The sequence below is a fragment of the Felis catus genome, chromosome C2 (genome assembly GCF_018350175.1).
Source record: "Felis catus isolate Fca126 chromosome C2, F.catus_Fca126_mat1.0, whole genome shotgun sequence".
In the NCBI taxonomy this organism is placed as follows: domain Eukaryota; kingdom Metazoa; phylum Chordata; class Mammalia; order Carnivora; family Felidae; genus Felis; species Felis catus.
Genome location: NC_058376.1, coordinates 86,896,473 through 86,916,814, shown reverse-complemented (window position 1 = coordinate 86,916,814; position 20,342 = coordinate 86,896,473). Strand labels below are relative to the sequence as shown.

The window sequence follows — 20,342 nt, the reverse complement described above, 5'->3', positions numbered from 1 at the left end:
TAATTACATGGTTGCGTGTCAAGAAACTTTATTGTTTTATTTTTTTTTTAATTTTTAATGTTTATTTATCTTTGAGAGAGAGAGAGAGAGAGAGAGAGAGAGAGAGAGAGAGAGAATAAGCAGGGGAGGGGAAGAGAGAGAGGGAGACAGAATCCAAAGCAGGCTCCAGGCTCTGAACTATCAGCACAGAACCTGACATGGGCTCGAACCCACAAACCACGAGATCGTGACCTGAGCCAAATCTGACGCTTAACTGACTGAGCCAGCCTGATGCCCCGAAACTTTATTCTTAAATACATAGAGATTATATAATATATCATAATCTCCTGCCACTGATTAGTGTATTCAAAACACTATTTGAAAGAGACCAGACTATGCTTTTCCTGTTCTCCATTTTGAAAAGAAAAGGAGCTGACATAAGAATTCTCCATTTTCTTTGTGATTCTGAAATATAATTTTTTTGAAATATGATTAAAAATTTTTTAAATGTTTATTTATTTTTGAGAGAGAGAGAAAGAGAGTGCAAGAAGGGGAGGGGCAGAGAGAGAGGGAGACACAGAATCTGAAGTGGGCTCCAGGCTCCCAGCTGTCAGCGCAGAGCCTGACGCGGGGCTCAAACTTATCAACTGCAAGATCATGACCTGAGCCAAAGTTGGCACGTAACTAAGCCACTCAGGCGCCCTTGAAATATGATTTTTAAATAAAGCTTGCAAATAGCTCCTCACCTGTTACCTGTTGAACCTAAGATAATTTATGTTGGTTTGAGAGAGAAGAAAACATTTCCTTGATTTTCTCATGAGCTATCTGTGTGATAGTGGAGCAGAAATAAGTTTTGGTAAGCTGAAATCGTTTATTTGAATAGTCTGCAAGCCAGTTTTAAGTTGAATTTTTATATCACCTTCATCATCTTATCTACCTAGAAAGATCATATATTTAAGGGCAGTATGTTTCTAACAGTTAAAACACCTTCCTGTCTTTTATTACAATTAGGTTAATCAGCCTATGCTCTTGCTGCTTTATTTGAGTGATTTAGTATTTCAGATGATTAAATTCCCCAATTCATGAAATTGTCCTTATTTAACCATATGGTAGACTTAAAACTAGGAGATTATGATATTCCTAGTTTAGAAAAATCTTGAAAAGCATGCAGTGTTTCTAAAAAAGCAAATTAAGGGGGGGGGGCACCTGGGTGGCTCAGTCGTTTGAGCATCCAGCTTCGGCTCAGGTCATGATCTCACTGTGAGTTCGAGCCCTGTTTTGGGCTCTGTGCTGACAGCTCAGAGCCTGCAGCCTGCTTTAGATTCTGTGTCTCCCTCTCTCTCTCTCTGCCCCACCCCTGCTTGTGCTCTGTCTCTCAAAAATGGATAAACGTCACAAACACACAAAAAAAGCAAATTAAGGGATAAATTCTTTACATATAATTGGTGAGCCTGTAAAGGATTCATGACAATTTATCTAGACAGAACTGTCATGGTGCATTTTAAATTATGTTTTGGAGGACAATATCGGGAATCCCACACAAATTTTCCAAAGCACATTGTGTTTGCTTAAAGGCACACCAGTGAGCAAGAGGAAGGATGCTGTGGTGGGATGAAATCAGACAACCAGCAGGAGAGGAGCAGTCATTGGAATAACAAGATAAATGCATTGTGGGTCTCCACGGCAACTGAGGGCCCCAGTTGATCCTCTGCCCCTCCAGCGTTGGGTAGAACACAGCCCACCTGTGCCAAATCTCCCGCTCTACAGAAACAAATGTTCCATTGCTACATTAAATTTTTCCAAGGATTCCAGGTTATGAAACAGTACCAATTACTTTAGCTGAATGTAAATCTCTAATGCACTTAATAAGAATGTTTCTCTAATAAATGTTATCAATTAAAAAAATACATTTAGAATGAATACAGAGATGAAAATACATTTTTATGCTATATTTACAATTCATTAAGCTTTCTAGGTTTATTTGTTCTGGAAGTGAGCTGACTTGTTTTCCAGCAGAGTCCTGGAAGCAGTAATGCCCACTCCTCTCCAGTGAATGTTAGAAATGGGAACAGGAGTCGGTTCTCTTAGTGGTTGCTTCCAGTGGCCTTCCATTGCCTCAACATTTCTTATCCGTGTCCTCCTGCTCTAGGCCGCTTACCAGTTCTGGGTGCATGGACAATTTTCCTAATCTCACTGTGTCTTAGTTTCCCATCTACGAAATAGGGGTAATAAATAAACTTACCTCATATAGCCATTTGTCAGGATCAAATGAGCTAACATGTATTATTAGAAGACTTTCTCATAACAATCAATAATATTTGCTATTATCATAATTATCCCTTTACTTCACCTCACAGTATCTCTTAGTCTGATCTAGTAAATTCAAGAAAATTTCTCTTGCTTACTCCATCTCACTTACTTTCAACTAGATTGCAGAATGCATGAATGTGGACACATTTCTTAAGAGATCTTTGTGGTTTTAGATCAAGGCTGCATCCTTAGAGAGTGTTTGTGCCAATGAAAAGATTGAGGCTGACTTTGGCCTTCTCTGTAGTTTTACCCAAAGGAGAGAACTAGTTAGAGACAAGCCAGTTACACTGGAGTTGAGGGTCAAGTAGTGGACAGATAGATCCGGTTCATACCATACTTCCATCAGTGACTAGTTGGGTGTCTCAGAAAAAGGATTTTGACTTTACCAAGACTCTTTAAAGCATCCTTAAAATGAGGCTAATAACAATTCATAGGATTATTTGAGTATTGGATGTAACATATTAAAAGCACATAGTAAAGTTCCTAATACTTAGTGGGCATTCACAAATGGTAGCTCTTACTATTATAATTACTGCTAATACTGTAATTATTAATTCTTCAACATGAAATTTACTTTAATGTGACAGTCAGGATCCCGATATGTAAGTACCTTGGTCCACAGGGCATACATGTGAATGAAGAGTCAATAGGTAAGTTCCTCTTTTTTGTGTTTTGTTCTATAAATTTTGCTAATACTGGAGTAGAAGAGATTTTATATTGCAAAACGATGGAAAAGTAAATGGTAGAACAAAGAAAAAGTGCTAAATATATAGTGAATTCGTTGAGACATGTTCCAGCCAAATAGACACATATATCATTAGTTGTCTCAAGCTTTGAGACAGATTACTGAGAAAGCATATGAAATACAGAAAAAAATACTTCAAACTTTTTTTTTGGAAAATTTAAATAAAATATTTATGATATAAATTATCTATTAGAAAAGGTGGGTGGATTAAAGAATCAGCTTTGTGACCTGTGTTGGAGGCACTAATTCCAATTCTGAAGCCGACTCAGAGTTCAGGGCGCTTTTCCCACCACTTAGTTCTGGTTGAGATCTGTGTTCTGAGGACCTAGAGGGGATGAAAAAAGGAGATTACATCAAGAAACAAATTCAGCTAGGAAGACAGTCAAGAAACTGAGTTAATCTGGATCATTGAGAGTCATGATAACAAAGCTCTCATCAGAGTTTTGATGAAAAAGAGAGTTTTTATATAATTTTACACAACCACGTTTGAAGTTTAAGTGGCTGCAGTGTGCTAGGCATAATCTAAATCTGATTGATTTAGAATTCAGTTCAATTATGTACAAAAAGTAAATAAACACAATCCCATTTTTCTTACAAGCAGTTCTGCTTTATTAAAAGTATTTTGGGAGGGGAGTGTCTCACAGTGACCCAGGTGTGATTTGATCTTTACACAGAATTTGAAATGTCACCATAAGTGGAGATGTGCAAGGGGCAACAGGAGACTGAAACATGTTGCCCTTCAGGAAGACTTAAAAACATGGTAAAATTCAGGTGGCCAATTTTTCTCATGAGCATCCACAGATTGTTCTTAATTAGTGTATTATCTGACAATGATGATTAAGATGGTCAGAAAAGGTTACCTGTGTAACCAGAAACATTTAATTTAACTGCCATTCATATAATATATTGAATATGCACACATATGTACGTACATACATAAACCTATTTTTATTGATCGGCTCAGTTACACATTCAGAAAATTATCAACAAATATTAAAGAAATATTGAATACTGGTTATGAATCTACCAAAGTCATTATTGGTTGAATTTTTGACAATTCAGATTTAATTCTTAGTTTTAGAAGCTATGATAACTAACATTGAAACATAGGGGGTTATACATGGCACCAAGTATTTGGATTGATTTAACTCATTGGCTATTTCAGTACATAGGAGAAATACCCAAACAGTTGACACATCAATAGCTATTTTCTGATATTACAATATCTTACCATAAGAGTTCCTTTGATCCAGTTCTAGAAGAGCATGATTTTCTTTCTGCCATTGGATGCCCCTTGCTATTTCGATCTCCATGAAACTTAACATCATCCCATTTTTCCAGTTGTGTTTGAATGTCTATGAAGGAGATGGGAAAGGGGTAAAAGGACAGTGGAATATGAGATACAGACAGAAGAGAGATCAAGATTAAGAAGTTTTATACAAGTGAACTTCACTCAACTGATGCTCCTAAACCTAAGACCAGTGTTTTAAGGTTGCATGAAAATTAATTAAAACATGTGCAGCTAAATAAAAATGAGACCCATTAAGAAACATTGGTTTACTTATAGTTAAACAATCAAGTTCTTTTACTTGAATTTGTTTCAAGAGCTGTGTGCATTCTGAATTCTGTGTATGAGTCCATGGAACCCCCATGGAATGAACATATGGAGTACTATCCTACCTGCCTCTAGCTAAAGAGGTGACTTTGAGACACTTCTGCATGTTTATAAAAAGAAATTCTGTTTATGCCACCCCTATCAAAATAACACCAGCATTCTTCACAGAGCTAGAACAAACAATCCTAAAATTTGTATGGAACCAGAAAAGACCCCAAATAGCCAAAGCAATCTTAAAAAAGAAAACCAAAGCTGGAGGCAACACAATCCTGAACTTCAAGATGTATTACAAACCTGTAATCATCAAGACAGAATGGTACTGGCACAAAAACACACTCAGATCAATGCAACAGAATACAGAACCCAGAAATGGACCCACAAACGTATGGCTAACTAATCTTTGACAAAGCAGGAAAGAATATCCAATGGAGTAAAGACAATCTCTTCAGCAAATGGTGCTGGGAAAACTTGACAGCGACATGCAGAAAAATGAACCTGGACCACTTTCTTACACCATATGCAAAAATAAACTCAAAATGAATGAAAGACCTAAATGTAAGACAGGAAGCCATCAAAATCCTAGAGGAGAAAGCAGGCAAAAACTTCTTTGACCATGGCCATAGCAACTTCTTACTCAACACATCTCCAGAAGCAAGGGAAACAAAAGCAAAAGTGAACTATTGGGACCTCAACAAAATAAAAAGCTTCTGCACAGTGAAGGAAACAATCAGCAAAACTAAAAGGCAACTGATGAAATGGGAGAAGATATTTGCAAACGACATATCAGACCAAGGGGTAATATCCAAAATCTATAAAGAACTTATCAAACTCAACACCCAAAAAACAAAGAATCCAGTGAAGAAATGGGCAAAGACATGAATAGACACTTCTCCGAAGACATCCAGATGGCTGACAGACACATGAAAAAATGCTCAACATGACTCATCATCAGGAAAATACAAATGGAAACCACAATGAGATACCACTTCACACCTGTCAGAATGGCTAACATTAACAATTCAGGAAAAACAGATGTTGATGAGGATGCAGAGAAAGAGGATCTCTTTTTCACTGCTGGTGGGAATGCAAACTGGTGCAGCCACTCTGGAAAACAGTATGGAGGTTCCTCAAAAAATTAAAAATAGAACTACCCTACCACCCAGCAATTGCACTACTAGGTATTTATCCAAGGGATATAGGTGTGCTGTTTCGAAGGGGCACATGCACCCCCATGTTTATAGTAGCACTATCAACAATAGCCAAAGTATGGAAGGAGCCCAAATATCCGGGAAGATGTGGTATATATATACAATGGAGTATTACTCGGCAATCAAAAAGAATGAAATCTTGCCATTTGCAACTCCGTGGATGGAACTGGAGGGTATTATGCTAAGCGAAATTAGTCAGAGAAAGACAAATATATGACTTCACTCATATGAGGACTTTAAGATAAAAAACAGATGAATTTAAGGGAAGGTAAGCAAAAATAATATAAAAACAGGGAAGGGGACAAAACATAAGAGACTCTTAAATATAGAGATCAAACAGAGGGTTGGTGAAGAGGTTGTGGGAGGGGGGATGGGCTGAATGGGTAAGGGGCATTAAGGAATCTACTCCTGAAATCATTGTTGCACTATATGCTAACTTGGATGTAAATTTAAAAAAAAAGAAATAAATGAAAAAAATGGAAAAAAATCTGTTTAAAGAGATAAGCATCACTTTAAAAAAATTTTTTTTTTAACATTTTTTATTTATTTTTGAGACAGAGAGAGACAGAGCATGAACAGGGGAGGGTCAGAGAGAGAGGGAGACACAGAATCTGAAACAGGCTCCAGGCTCTGAGCTGTCAGCACAGAGCCCGACGCGGGGCTCGAACTCACGAACCGTGAGATCATGACTTGAGCCGAAGTCGGACGCCCAACCGACTGAGCCACCCAGGCGCCCCGAGCCCCACTGTTAAAAGGAGGTGAGAAGAAAGTGGAACACTTTTCACAGGTTTTGTATAAACTGATTAAGTTCATCAAAGGAGTGAATTAATAATGGGAAGAGAAAGTAAAGGTGCAATGGAGAAAGTCAAGAGAATGCTAGAACAATTTTTTCCCCTGTGGTTTAATTCTTACAGTTAAAGAACTTGGCTGGGTTCATTTTCATTAATAAGTGTGTGACTGTAAATAAATCACTTAAACAGCCTTGGGGTCCAGTTTTTTAATTTATAGAAAGATAGGTTTAATTTATAGAAAGATAGGAGGTAGTCAATGTCCTCCATAGTTCTTTAGGTATTTTTATGACTTCTTCACAGAACATCTTCTTAAAAGCAGAGACATAAAAGTCTCATTTTTAAGTTTATTGTGTTATATTGTTATGAACTTAATATATCCTTAAATAAGTGTGTAAATTTCATTTATTCATTTGTACAACTGACTAAACCTAGAACACATGGATAGTGAGGAAGTACTGGAGATACTTATAAAGTTTTTCTCCAAAGACAAAGGCCTCAGAGAGGGACATGGCAGGGGAGAGGGGACATGTTCTGAAATACTTGTCGTTTTTCTTTCTCCTGATAAAGCAGACCTTAATTTGACTGGTTGCATGAGATGAGTTAAGCTTTCCTTTTTCAGGAAGATGTACAGTAGAAAACAGGATGGGCTTTGACGTTAATCAGAACTAGGCTCAAATTCTAGCTCTTTCTTATATTGAGATCTTGGGCAGATTATTTAAATTTGAAAATCTGGTTCCTCACTTATTTCAGAGTTATGATGAATTAATGGGCTAATACATGTAAATCATGCAAGCATAGTCCTGGACATTATAAGCCATCAATAAATGGTAGCTGTTATTATTGTATCAGATACATCCCCATGCATGTTACATGTTCTGGCTGGCTGTTCCTGGACCTTGTGTTAAAGTTGTTTTCTCTCTCTCTCAACTGGCTACCTCCCAATCTAGACTAAATTCTCCTAGAGAGCAAGATTCATGTGTTATTCTTACTTGTAACTCCAATGCCTCATATGGCACCTGCCATCTATCAAGAATTCGACACATGTGGGTTGAATAAATAAATGAATGAATCCACATCAGTTATGCAAAATTGGATGCCCCAACTGCTATTTAATCCAAGAACAAAAGTGTGTGCTGCCCATTTCCTACATGGAATTAATCTTTTCTACTCCTTTCCCATGGTTTTAATGTCATTTGTGGAATTTCCTTGTATTCAGGCAGGGGCAAGCAGCAGGCGACACATGCTATTACCTTACCTAAATCTAAGGATGAAGTCTCTGGGCCTCGGAGAGGCTGGCCTCTCTGCTCAGCATCCGCACTGATGAGTTCAGATCCATCAGCCTTTTTCTTGAGGGATGAGGTTTTCGATGAGGCCTCCAACTTCTTGGCTTTGGTTTGGGTTTGAGAGACGGGTTCACTCAGGTCAAGGAGATCTAAGCCTGTGGTCAATACTATCAAAGATGGAAGAGGTTAAGATAAGCCCACTCACTGCTCTGAAGTTATTTTTAAAAATAGGATTCAGTTGGGTGCAGAAGAATATTGTGGTCAGAAGTATGAAATTAAGTTAGATGACTGTTGATTTGTAAAGATGGTCTGTGTTTAGACTGGAAAGTTTGCTGTGTGTTCTCCTTTACTTGGCACAGTACAAACCCACAAAATAGGACTTAGACCAGCTTTACCAGGGATGAAAGTTTGCAAAACAGTTATGAGGAAGATTTGGAAAACTTTTTAAATGTCTTTGTGTTTAAACTTCAAACTACTAAAGCATATAGGATATAAAGGAATGCTATTAATCACTTTTTATTTAATTAAGCAGTTCAATCAGAGAACGGCTTGCTGTTTGGGCTCACACTAGAGAAGTATCTTACAATCCATAGTTGATGAATAGGAACACATGTCATGCCTTTGCTGTTTAATATGCAAATTTAAATTTCAACATAACAAGGCATAGAAGGGCTACACTTTAACTTCCCAGCAGGTTGATTACATTGTATTAAATACTCTAATGAAGACAGAAATAATCATTTGTTCAGATGCAAACTAGGCAAATGAGAATTAAAAAGGCAAGCTTTGTGACTCTTCATCCTCCTCTCTCTTACACGGCAAGTAACCAGGGTTTGAGTAGCTCATTGTGAGAAATGGAAAATTACAATTAGGGAAGGTCCCTCCAGTCCTGCCTCTCTACCAGCTCAAGTACCGGAAGAGGCTGACTTCTGGCCTGGAATCACTTTACCCCCAGCTAGTTTAGGAAAGTCATCAAAGTGACAGAGAAATCCTTGTGTTAGCCCTTTCTGGCACTGTCTACAACCAAGACTGAACCACTCCTTTTCTTTGATCTCCCAGCAGGTCCTCCTGGTAGGGAATGCATTTTTGTGGATATCTCAACATTCTTCCATCTGCTCCCCCCTTGCACTCAAGGTGGGTCAGACCTCAGTTGAACTCACAACCTGGGTTTCTTTAGTACCACTGTCCTCATGAGCTAACCACCCCTATAGCGTCCTTAGGATAGTTTGTCAAGCTGTATTCTCAATACAGAATTGAGAAATTCTCAGTTTCTGATTTCAATTACAAATCACAGTGATGGGATGTTAATGGTGAAGTGGAAAGACCTGACTCTACCACTGCTTAGCTGTGTGACTTGGAGTAAGTTTCTTGACTTCTCTGAGCTTCAGTTTCCTCCTCTGAAAAATGCAGAATTAATAAGTCTATCTTTTAGATAAGATGTGAAGATTAACTCATCTAATTTGTATATTGAATATGTGAAGTGCTAGGCATACAATAGGTACTCAACAAATGTTATTTCCGTTCTTTGGTGGCCAATTTGTGATGCTTTTCTTTTTGTTAATCTCCTCCTATTCTCCCTGTTGTTTTTCTATTTTGGGCAAGAAGCAGATCCATACGCTGACAGAAAGGGGGAACATCACTGGGAATAAAACAGAGAATGAGACAAAGATATTGGTTACAGAGGATGCTATGAAGTAAATTTATCATAAAATGGCCTGAGAGCATCAGCTTATCTCCTCTGAGTCTTCCGGAGGAGATGGGAACCCCCTTCCAATGCTAAGATGCTCTGAAATATGAGGAGTGTTATGTGGCTAGCAAGAACCTCAACGTGAGGAGAAAGAAGTGGCGTTTAGAGGTAAGCCGCCTGGCTTGGTGTCTCAAATTTAAACATGGCAAGTGGCCAACATAGACTAGGATGTAACACATTTCATATTCTTTGAATGTTTAAACAGAAATTTCCAGGCCACTATTATGTTGGCAGAGATTCTAGGCCTACCAAAATTTCCTTATAACAGAAGGAAGGAAGTGGGTAACAGTCTCGGGAATGCCATATATGTCTTTTTACTAATTGTACAAACAATTAGGAATTAGTCACTTGTTCCTACACTTCTTTTAGCAGTAAATTATATAGGACTTGTCTACTTGTATATAGGAAGTATATTTATTACGGAATAATAACTGATGGAGTATTAATTTAATTCTATATCTGCTTCTCACCATTCAGAACAAATGAATTACTAAAAGAGTGAACCGCAACTTCAAACTTCTCTCAGTAACATTCTTTCCCTCTCCAAACTGGCCTGAGCACTTCCTGTGTTGGTTCTGAGCTCTGTGTTCCTTTGTTCTTTTCCCAGCAAACATGAAACAAATGCTTGGCACACACAAAAGGCCTTATTTGTTACCCACTTGATGAAGGGGGTGGCTTGGAGGTTGAATGGTAAGCTTTGAAGCTGAGAGAGTCCCTGGGGACTACAATTTCAAAAGCATACAAGGATGGATGCAGCCTTTTGCTTTCTGGAGGAAGACAAATGCATTTTAGCAAGTGTGTGTGTGTGTGTGTGTACGTGTGTGTGAGTGTGTTGCATGCACATGCACTTTAGTTAATAGTTTTGAAATAAGGGTCTCACTGTTCCATCTGGGCTTCGAAGGAGGCATACCTTGGCATGGAAGGGGGTATTGTTCTGCTGATTTTTGTAACCGGATTTTAAAGATTCTCTTAGACACATTAAAGTTTGAGTTCCAGAATCTGTGTGTCTAAATGAAGATAACCACCTCTTACAGTGGATGTGAAAATGTGTGTATATGTTTATGTGTGTGTGTGAGAGAGAGAGAGAGAGAGAGAGAGAGAGAGAGAGAAACTAATAGACTTAAAAATGCTACGTTGCTGGCTTTGGAGATGGAGGAAGTGGCCACAAGCGAAGGGATTCCAGGTACTTCCAGAAGCTGGAAAAGGCAGGGAGACAAATTCTCCTTTAGAGCCTCCAGAAGGAATGTGGCTCTGCCGACACCTTGATTTTAGGACTGCTGACTGACAGAATTATAGGACAATAAACTGGTGTTGTTTTAAAGCAACTGAATTTGTGGTAATTTGTTACAGCAGCAATAGGAAACTAATACAGCTTGTAGATCAGTGTCCATGCCAGGATGCAAACACAGGCCCTGTCACTCCCAAGCATGTGTTTGTTACCACTCCTCACTACACTTTATCTGAACCTGGAAGAAATATTGGTGCGGCTTTGATTATTTTTTTGGTTATTCCCAATCTGGCAGTTTGGGTAGTCTGAGGCAGAATTTAAATAGTTGGTAATCTCAAAAACTGCTTTTAAAAAAAATTTTTTTACACTTATTTATTTTTGAGAGACAGAGACAGGCAGCATGAGCAGGGGAGGGGCAAAGAGAGAGGGAGACACAGAATCAGAAGCAAGGTCCAGGCTCTGAGCTGTCAGCACAGAGCCCAATGCGAGGCTCGAACCCACTAACTGTGAGATCGTGACCTGAGCCGAAGTTGGATGCTTAACCGACTGAGCCACCCAGGCACCCCTACTTCTTCTTTTTTAAATCACCTAGTTTCATTGGATAGAATTTCCTGAAGATGAAAGCTGTAAGATGCTATGTAAGTACTTGTTTCCATTTATCTCAAGGATACCTAATTGAAGATCACAACATATTGAACTGCAAGGCTCCTACAGGGCACTGAAGATGTTTATGAATGCTAGATTACTTGGGCTGTGGGAGGTGAGGCTGCTTAAAACAGTTAGAATGAAATAGCACCTATTATGAAGCTCTGATTTGATACTTTGATGGTAAGCACAATGCTATTTACACCACTACAGTATAATGAGGCTCAGATTTCTAGTGTATTTCTCTTAAGGAATAAATCTACATGGAGTGGTTAGAGAGAGCAGATCATGAAACAACCCTGACTGGTGCGGCCACAGAATGTGCCACAAGGAGCTGATGAGATCTCTGTTCTGTTTTGTAAGCTACGCAGTTATTCTAGAAACATGGTATTCTTTAGTATAGTGGCTACAAAGCAAAGTCCTTTAGGAATAATTTTGCCAGTGACGTCAAATAGATAAAATGGACTTAAATAATTCAACAAATTTTTGCTTATTTTATCTGAATATGTAATTAGAGCTACTTTCTACATTTCTAAGTTCTCTCAAGAGGCATGCCATTGGGTTCACAGCTACTTGGGCTTCAGAGAAATGTATTTTGTAAATATTACACTAACTTTGCAATTAAAATATTTAATTGGGTGGCTGTGACATGAGTGTGAACTTTAAGGGTGGCTCTTCCCTTATACATATGGGTCACTTATACAGGTACACAGGTCCCATATAAGGAGTTGAAATTATTTTTTTTAAATCATGAAAAATGTTTCTTCTATCGTATCCAACTAATGGCTCAAGTTTGGGGATAAAATTTTTTTAGATTATGCACATTGATAAATGCAAACCAAGGATCCCCTGTTTTTCTTGGTCTTTAGAAAAGAATCTTTCCTGCACTTTGACATATGTTAGGTTTTTTGGGAGATTATAGACCAACAAGTTATTTTTGCAAATTTTAGAGTAAATAGTTGTTCTATAATGTAATCATGATCTTAAAATATCCATTGTCTAGTTACTTTCTGAACATTTGATATTTGCATCTGTGACAATATGTATTTATTTGTCATTTTAAAATCAAGGATATTAGTAATGATCTTACCTTACCTACCATGTAGGGATACAGTTTGAGAGGGTCAAGGAATTAGATACCATCTAGATTACAGATGAATTAAAGATAATTTGGGGTATTAATGACAACAAAATTAAAAACATCTTTATTTGATCAGCTTGATATTATCATTATTGGATGACAAAAAGTTAATCCTAAACAAGCAGAACAAGTAGAAACAAGCAGAAAGTAAAAAAGATAACTCAATGCTTTAGAAAAAGATTATAACTTAGAACTTCTATGAGACAGAAGACTGACATGTTCTTTTAAGATCAGTAGAGAAAAAAATCCTATCATTTGAGTGACATTTGGAAGAAATAAATATTTCCTATATTGTTTATTTTATGCTAATTTATATAAGAACTATGTTCTTTAAATATTTAAGTAAATGTCAAGGTGGTGGCACACTTTATTTTTTATTGGAAGAAAATGTCAGGTATAAGTGACTCTCTTAGTCTTCTTGACGGACTTGGTATAAACTAGAAGCAGGTTTTCTTCCATATTTTACTCCAAGATTGTTTAATATCCATTCCTTAAGCATCAAGATATACATAATACCTGGGGTGTAACAGACAATGTTCAAACACTGTCCTGATTTGTCAATGTACTTTCATAGTATTCTATAAAATAACAATATTCTATTTCAAATTATTTTTTTATTAAAAATTTAGACAGAAAATAGTAACTATATATTTTCCCCAGAAACCTTAGCTATAAAATTATTGGACCACGTTGGAATTCTTTCCAAAGTGTTTGTATGCTAAAATTTTTCCTGTTTAGAGATGTATAATAATGTTCCATATTGAGGTATCAATAGTAGGTTCTATAACATTTAAGAAAAAAGTGTATTTCTTAGGCATTAAAAAAAATACGGAGTTTCCTCCTTGAGATATACTTTTAAGATTAAAAAAACACACTATCAAATAAGAGTATTCCTTCAGGATAAAAATCTGTGTGACCCAGATGCACTGAGTGATGAGGACAAGAGAAGAAAACCTCACAATCTCAAAATACCATTATTCTTGAACCCCTACTTTGGAGGGTGCCGTGGATTGAACTGTGTCCCCGTAAAAAAACTCATACGTTGAAGTCTTAACCCCTAGTGCCTTGGAATGTGACTTTATTTGGAAATAGGGTTGTTGGAAATATAATTAGTTAAGATGAGTCATATTGTAGTAGAAGAGGTGCTGAATCCAATATGGCTGGTGTTCTTATGAAAAAGGGAAATTTGGATACAGAGACAGACACAAACACAGGAAGACATGCACATAGGAAGAATGTCATGTGAAGATTACAGTTATGCTGTCACAAGCCAATGAACTATCAGCAAAGGAAAGTTTTTTCCTTTCTGTCCTTCCCAGGACAGTTTCTTCCTGGGCACATTTAGAGAGAGAGTGGCCCTGCTGATACCTTAATTTTGGTCTTCTAGTTCCCAGAATTACAAAACAATAAATTTCTGTTGTTCAATCCACTCAATTTGTGGTATCTTGTCATGAAAATCTAGAAAACGTATACAGAAGGCAATATTGTAGTATTGCAATCGTAAGAAATTACATCTTCTTTTGAATTTTTTCTCCAGTATTTCATATATCTCTTTCATATGTTGGAAAAATCAAAGTGAAAGTGCCTTTTGAATCAAGTATTATGTTGCTGTCTCTGGTGGGCCCTTCCTAAGTGACTTAATTTTAGCATTAGTGGGAGTTGGAAAGTGCATAAGGTACTGGAATCAAGATCTGAGAACTCTATCCTTTGCAGATTTTTTTTTTTTTTTTAGAACAATGGGAACTTCTCAGTGCATCCAATTCTCATGGATTTTCCTGAAATGAGAGACACAAAGCTCCTCTCCAGTTTTGGAGGAATGAGCTCTAGTTTCATAGATAAGAAGGATAAATTTGATCAGGTAAAATCTGAACTTATTAATTTCCTGCTTAAATGTACCAAGTATAATTTTATTTGCTTGATTACTCAAAGTGATAGTTGAATTTAGAAAATGATTGCTTTGGTGTGATATAAAGAAAGTTAATGCATTTGAACAGAGAAGCATCGGGTATACTGTTTTCCTAACCTGATACCTAACAGTAATGGTAACATCTGTTAGAGCTTACATGGTATTAAGCTCTTACGTAGATTGCTTCATTTAATCTTCCCAAGTAACCTATGAGATGTTACCATTATAGATGAGGAAACAGACTTAGTTAAGCAACTTTCCCAAGGACAAGAGCTGCTAAGTGGCACAGCTGGGTTTTGACATTGTGAACTGCGACTCCAGACACTGTAGACTATACTCCTGCATAAAGCTTCTATCTTGTGTTAACTTTTGCCGTTGTAATTTTTAGCATTTAAAAACCCCACAATTTCCTTCACTCGTGATTTTTTTTCACTTACCTAAAAGTATAATGAAAATATACTAGGAAACAGCAAGCTGAGGACATGATGGGGAAATGGATGCATTTAACAGGGCAGCACGTAACTGTTCTCTCCTTTCTCCATTAAATTCTTTCCTGCAATCTAACATAGCCTTTGTTCTTTGATTCTGAACATCATTTTTTCATCCTTAGTTGAACAAGATGCCTTTGAATGTGAGTGGTGACTGAATAAAATCAATGCAGAAAGGCTGTCTCTGATACAGAAGGTGAAAAGTAGCTTTTGCGTCACATCTTATGTAGCTCCCTCGGGGTGGGCCCTAACTAAGTGACTTAGTTTTAGCATCAGTGAAAATTGGCAAATGCAGAGGGTACTAGAGGAGATGTGATTCATACCAGTGGGATCCTGCATCCACTCATTGGATGAATACTTATTAGTGCCTATATGTATGTGCCTACACAGATGATAGTTCACTGTTTGGGTATGTTTTAATTCCAGAAGAATATGCAAAGAAATCATTGTAAGAGGAAACAAGTAACACATTTACATGACAGAAAAATGAAATCGGCTCTTCAACATTTCAAGTCTCGAGGACTTTTAATTTTGTCATTTCAATCCACTTGCAGGGGCTGCCTACATTTTTGGACTTTTGTCATACAAAATATTTCCAGCCACAACTTTAAAAACTTACTCTGAAATAGATGCTTTTGTTTTAAAGATTCCTTGTAATGTGACTTGAGATGCAAAGATGTAAATCTGCACAGAAAAGATTCATTTGCTAATATTCAGCAAAATTGGTTGGGTAATATACATTGCAGTTTCTTTTATATTACAGAGTGATTTACCATTTTATGTTGAATAGTATATATTCTAAGCTTTCATTGGTTGCAAACATTATTCTACTTAAAATGCATTATAGAAATAAAATATGCATTTCACTATAGTGAAAATTAGCTCTACTTGAGGATCAGTTAAAAGTGAAAGAATTACCGGCTGTGTTGGACGTTACTGGCCTTGCTATTGCCTCCGATTTGGTTTCGCAAAGAAAGTCATCGATGGAGGGACTCAAGAGGGGTCTGCTTTCTTGCTGTTCATTCACCAGCTGAGAACAGATGAACACAGGTATCAAAGGGCTTTGTTACACTGCAGAATCAGATGAATTAAAATGCAGCCTTGCAACAAAATGAGAATAGCAAGCTTATAAATAAATAAATAAGTAAATAAATAAATAAATAGGTAAGGGCAAGAAAGAAAAAAGATATCAAGGGATGGGGAATGAGCCTTTTAGCACTGTCAACATATGTTGGATGCAGCCAATTTCAGTTTTTAAAGCTCAAGCCTTTTTTTTTCTCCTAGTACTGTTTAGAATTCTAATTTCAATATGTGGAAAATGACACTTAATGAATCACAGTCCCTAAGGACCAATCCCACTCTTCACTTGGACAAAACACTACTGAGACCTGATATACTGGCCCCAGACATTGAGGTGACACATTCTGTTTAGGATGGGCCATCAGTATTATGTGATAAACACACAGAGATCTGTATGTGTGTGGATAAAAGTTCTTTTCTCTCTCTCTAAAAAAAACTCAAGACATCTATGGGCACATATCCTTCTTACATTTCCTTGGGATGCTTTTGTAGAGCATAACAAACATTATTTTGGGAGAGTAGAAAATATTGTTATATTAACTATATAGGTATCCAGTGGATATGTTTCTGAAAATCTATATGTAAAATAGATTTCTGTCAATTCAATTGTATTTTCCCATTGGCTTGTTCTCTAATTTTAGAAATCCTTCAGTTTGATTTTTAGTTGGTCTCTAATTAGCAGTGGCAGCCAATTATTAACTTTCAGTTATTCAGCACCTCTTAGAATCCAGACTTCCTTAAGTTCTGCTTCCATGGTTAAGGGAAGAAATATAATCATGACATTAAAGTGGTTAATTCCTAAATTAACTGTTTTCGTTTTTCAGGAGTTTTTATATTGGCCTATCTTAAAATGGACATAACCATCCAGTTTTCTACTTAAGAAAAAGATGTGCCTAAAACCTCTAGATTTTTAAATACTGATTTGCAAGTCTGCATTTTCAGAGACACATGAAACAAAGATGAAGTCTTATTTTCTTTATTTTTTTTTCTTCATTTTGGATATAAATTCCTTTGTAAACAGGGACTAATAATAATTCTTATATCACAGCTCTGTGAGTAAATGTGTGAAATGGGCCTGGATTAACTATGGTTTTAGAAGACCAGGGTGTTAGATTTCTGTAGGTACTTTTAGATATAAACATTAAAAATTATAGTCTTAATTTGATAAAAGTATTTCTAGAAAGGCTTTTGTCCACATAAAAATGTCTGAATGGAAAAACAAAGGAAAAGGCAGTTGAGAGGGCTTATCCTTTTAGGTAAGTCTATCTATCAAAGATAATATTTTTTTGGAGCCTCTCTCTTCATGAAACTTCAGACTTATTTTCTGGAGAAAGTATTTCTAGCATTCTCAGACTTTTCTCAACATAGGAAGAAAGAAATACCAAAGAGGAGGCTGTTCAGAGAGACCCTATGGCGTCCAGGACTGAGGTATGGCTTCTCCTCTGCCTCATAAGGTCTGTGTTTCTTCCACATCTACTGTCTTGTTTCTGAGCACACATCAAACCCAGACTGATGGAGTTGTTACATCTGCCTAATTTCCATAACTGAGCTGTTCCTGTGGCTTTCTTGCATAGATACAAATCAAAAAGGAAATAACAAACTACTTTCTGAGTCTGTGTTTTTCAAAATGGGGCACAGTTTAACTGTTGGGAAATTCTGGGGGTGGAGTGGGCGATGGTGGCAGGTCTCTGGGGTGAAGAGGACAAAGGGCCAGATTTCAGATATCATGGGAAGGTAATTTAGGAATTGAAAGTTTTTTGGTTTTGATGGAGATAGGGAAGATGAAACAAGAAATATCATGAAATCTTTTCTTATAAGTTCTGAGGTCAGAGGCTATGTCTTACTCATACTTATATCCTTCACTACTTCTAATAGAATGTTTTCATGTACGAGGGGATCAATAAATGCCTACCAAATGGGACAGTGATTTTGCAGAAACTGAGGATGTAAAAATATCTACCTCAAACTGTCCAATTCTGAACTGCGTCCTCAGTTGGATGAATTTGGGAATCATTATTTTAGCCATACTAAGTCCTATTTTATTTGTATTTGTATAAATAAGAATAGCTTCTCATATGCCCCCTCCTCATTTTCAAACAAATTTATGGTTTTCCTATGGTGACCTGAGAATAAATCTTTTAGGTCCTAAAGGAAACTTGCAAAATGAACTGAATCTCCCAAAGAGTTCCTCTAAACTTTGCTTCCAAATTGTAGACTAATCTATTCTCTCCTTATTCATTGGTAGGATGACTTATTGACTTTCTCTTAGAGTTACTTCCTTCAGTTGGAAAATACTTTATGAACTTACCTCATTTCATCATTTGAGTACAGAGTATATTGATGTCAAAAAATAATAAAAGGTGAGTCAAAAGATTTCCATTTTTTAAAATAATTGAGTTAAAGTAATTGCAATTTGGATTAATCAGATGATCAGATCTGAGTTAAAATGACCCACTACATTAGTTTTTAGGGCCTTTGTCTTCTTACTTTGTTTACATTTAAAATTTTCATTTCTTATTCTCCTTTGTTTCTCTTCTCAATATTTAAAACACTTCAAAGCCTTTCTAATGGTCAGAGATTCTTACTTCTCTTTCAGGATCCCATTACTGGCACATTGTCTGGGAACCTTCTTCAGCACTAGGCAGTGAGTGTCTTCTTAGAGCATCTCCTTCTTGCCATGTTTTACCCAGTCTTATAACTTTAGTTTCACCTGTTTTTTCCCCTACTAGACTATGACCTCTTTGAGGCTAGAGACCTTATCCAAGTAACTTTTGTATCTCATAGCAGCAGTTTAATAAACATTGACTGATTTACAGTCTAACTGAATGGTGAATTGTACAAAAGAATGATTACGTGGGCATCCCCAATTTCATACTGGGTTTGATCAACTCACAGACAGGCCAGTGGTCCTCAGAAATGTTTACCAAGTTCCTGGCAGGCTTTAAACCATTGAATCTAAGTCCATTTTCTCCCTGGGTCATGCCATTTAAATGTTTGGAAACTTAAAGTTATCTAAAGGTTCATTTCTAAATGCAAGGCTTTTACCAAACAGTCAAGAATGCAAAGCTTGAATGCCTAATGAGAAAAATAAGGGCATAGGCCTGCCCCATGCCATTCTTGGAAGAAGGACATGGCCCAGTGCAAATGGGAGGCCAGTGATACTTCAAGAAAACATTACTACCTCACTTAGGAATTTATTTATTTATTTTATTTTATATTTTATATTTTATATTTTATTTTATTATTTTATTTATTTTTTGAGAGAGTGAGAGAGAGAAAGCAGGGGAGGGGTAGAGGGAGAGAGAGAATCTTAAGCAGGCTCCACCCATGGAGCTGGAAGCAGGACTCGATCTCACAATTGTGAGATCACGATCTGAGTCGAAATCAAGAGTCGGGCTCTTAAACCGACTGAGCCACCCAGGCGCCCCTCACTCAGGGATTTTAATTCAGAGATTCAAATTTGAAGATTTTGAGGGAGAACCTTACATGGCCAATGGACATAGAAACAAAAGGAAAGAGCAGAAGTAAGAAAGCTGTGCACTTACATGTAGGGGTTTCCTTGCCACCCAGAATTCACAAAGACTATTGCACATTTCTACTTTCCTTGTAATCATAGGTTGTGAATGAAATATTCTGCCAAATGCCTTCAATTAACTTATGACTTAGACTGGTCAGTTGATGTGGCAACTATTAACCCCCACAGGATCAAATTGGTTCTTACTTTACATCCAGTGTTTAGTATTGCACGGAATGCAGACAATAATATCAGCTTTAATAAATTATTGCCTCTTGGAAAACTTTATCTAAAAATGCATTTGCCTTAGTTCAACTTGATTTCTCTAATTTCAGTGTTAACAATTAAATTATTATGTAGTCTAAGCTACAGGGGAATGTTTAACCAAGATGAAAGTAGAGTATTTTGCTTTTAAATACTGCCTGTTACTTAAGCTCCAGTGTATGTTTATATTGTTTGTTTTGTGACTTAAATATGTTTATTTATCTTTGAACAATACATTGCTTAGGTATTTCATTAAAAAGTACAGAGCTAAATAAAGGTTTGTAATAACTTATATCACCAAGAATTAACACCAGACCAAAATACATTTTACAATGTCTGTAAAGGATAATAATCCATTATTCCATAATTTTTACACTTCAGATTGTTGATCTCAAACT

At 36.8% G+C, this 20,342-nt stretch overlaps 1 protein-coding gene across 16 annotated transcripts in view; it reads right to left on the bottom strand.

The window, feature by feature from the left end:
- The window catches only part of PEX5L (peroxisomal biogenesis factor 5 like), a 228,327-nt gene that overhangs the window by 76,175 nt on the left and 131,810 nt on the right, over positions 1 to 20,342 (bottom strand). For 12 of the 16 annotated variants that reach the window (XM_019840081.3, XM_045037231.1, XM_011286056.4 and 9 more), the window contains 4 exons: positions 16,005 to 16,116; positions 7,904 to 8,098; positions 4,266 to 4,389; positions 3,263 to 3,359 (listed from right to left, as the gene is read on the bottom strand). In XM_019840081.3, coding sequence (XP_019695640.1) covers positions 3,263 to 3,359; positions 4,266 to 4,389; positions 7,904 to 8,098; positions 16,005 to 16,116 — 528 coding nt within the window. The remainder of the gene's footprint in view (positions 1 to 3,262; positions 3,360 to 4,265; positions 4,390 to 7,903; positions 8,099 to 16,004; positions 16,117 to 20,342) is intronic. The other 4 variants (XM_045037234.1, XM_045037237.1, XM_045037232.1 and 1 more) reach the window with 1 other exon arrangement.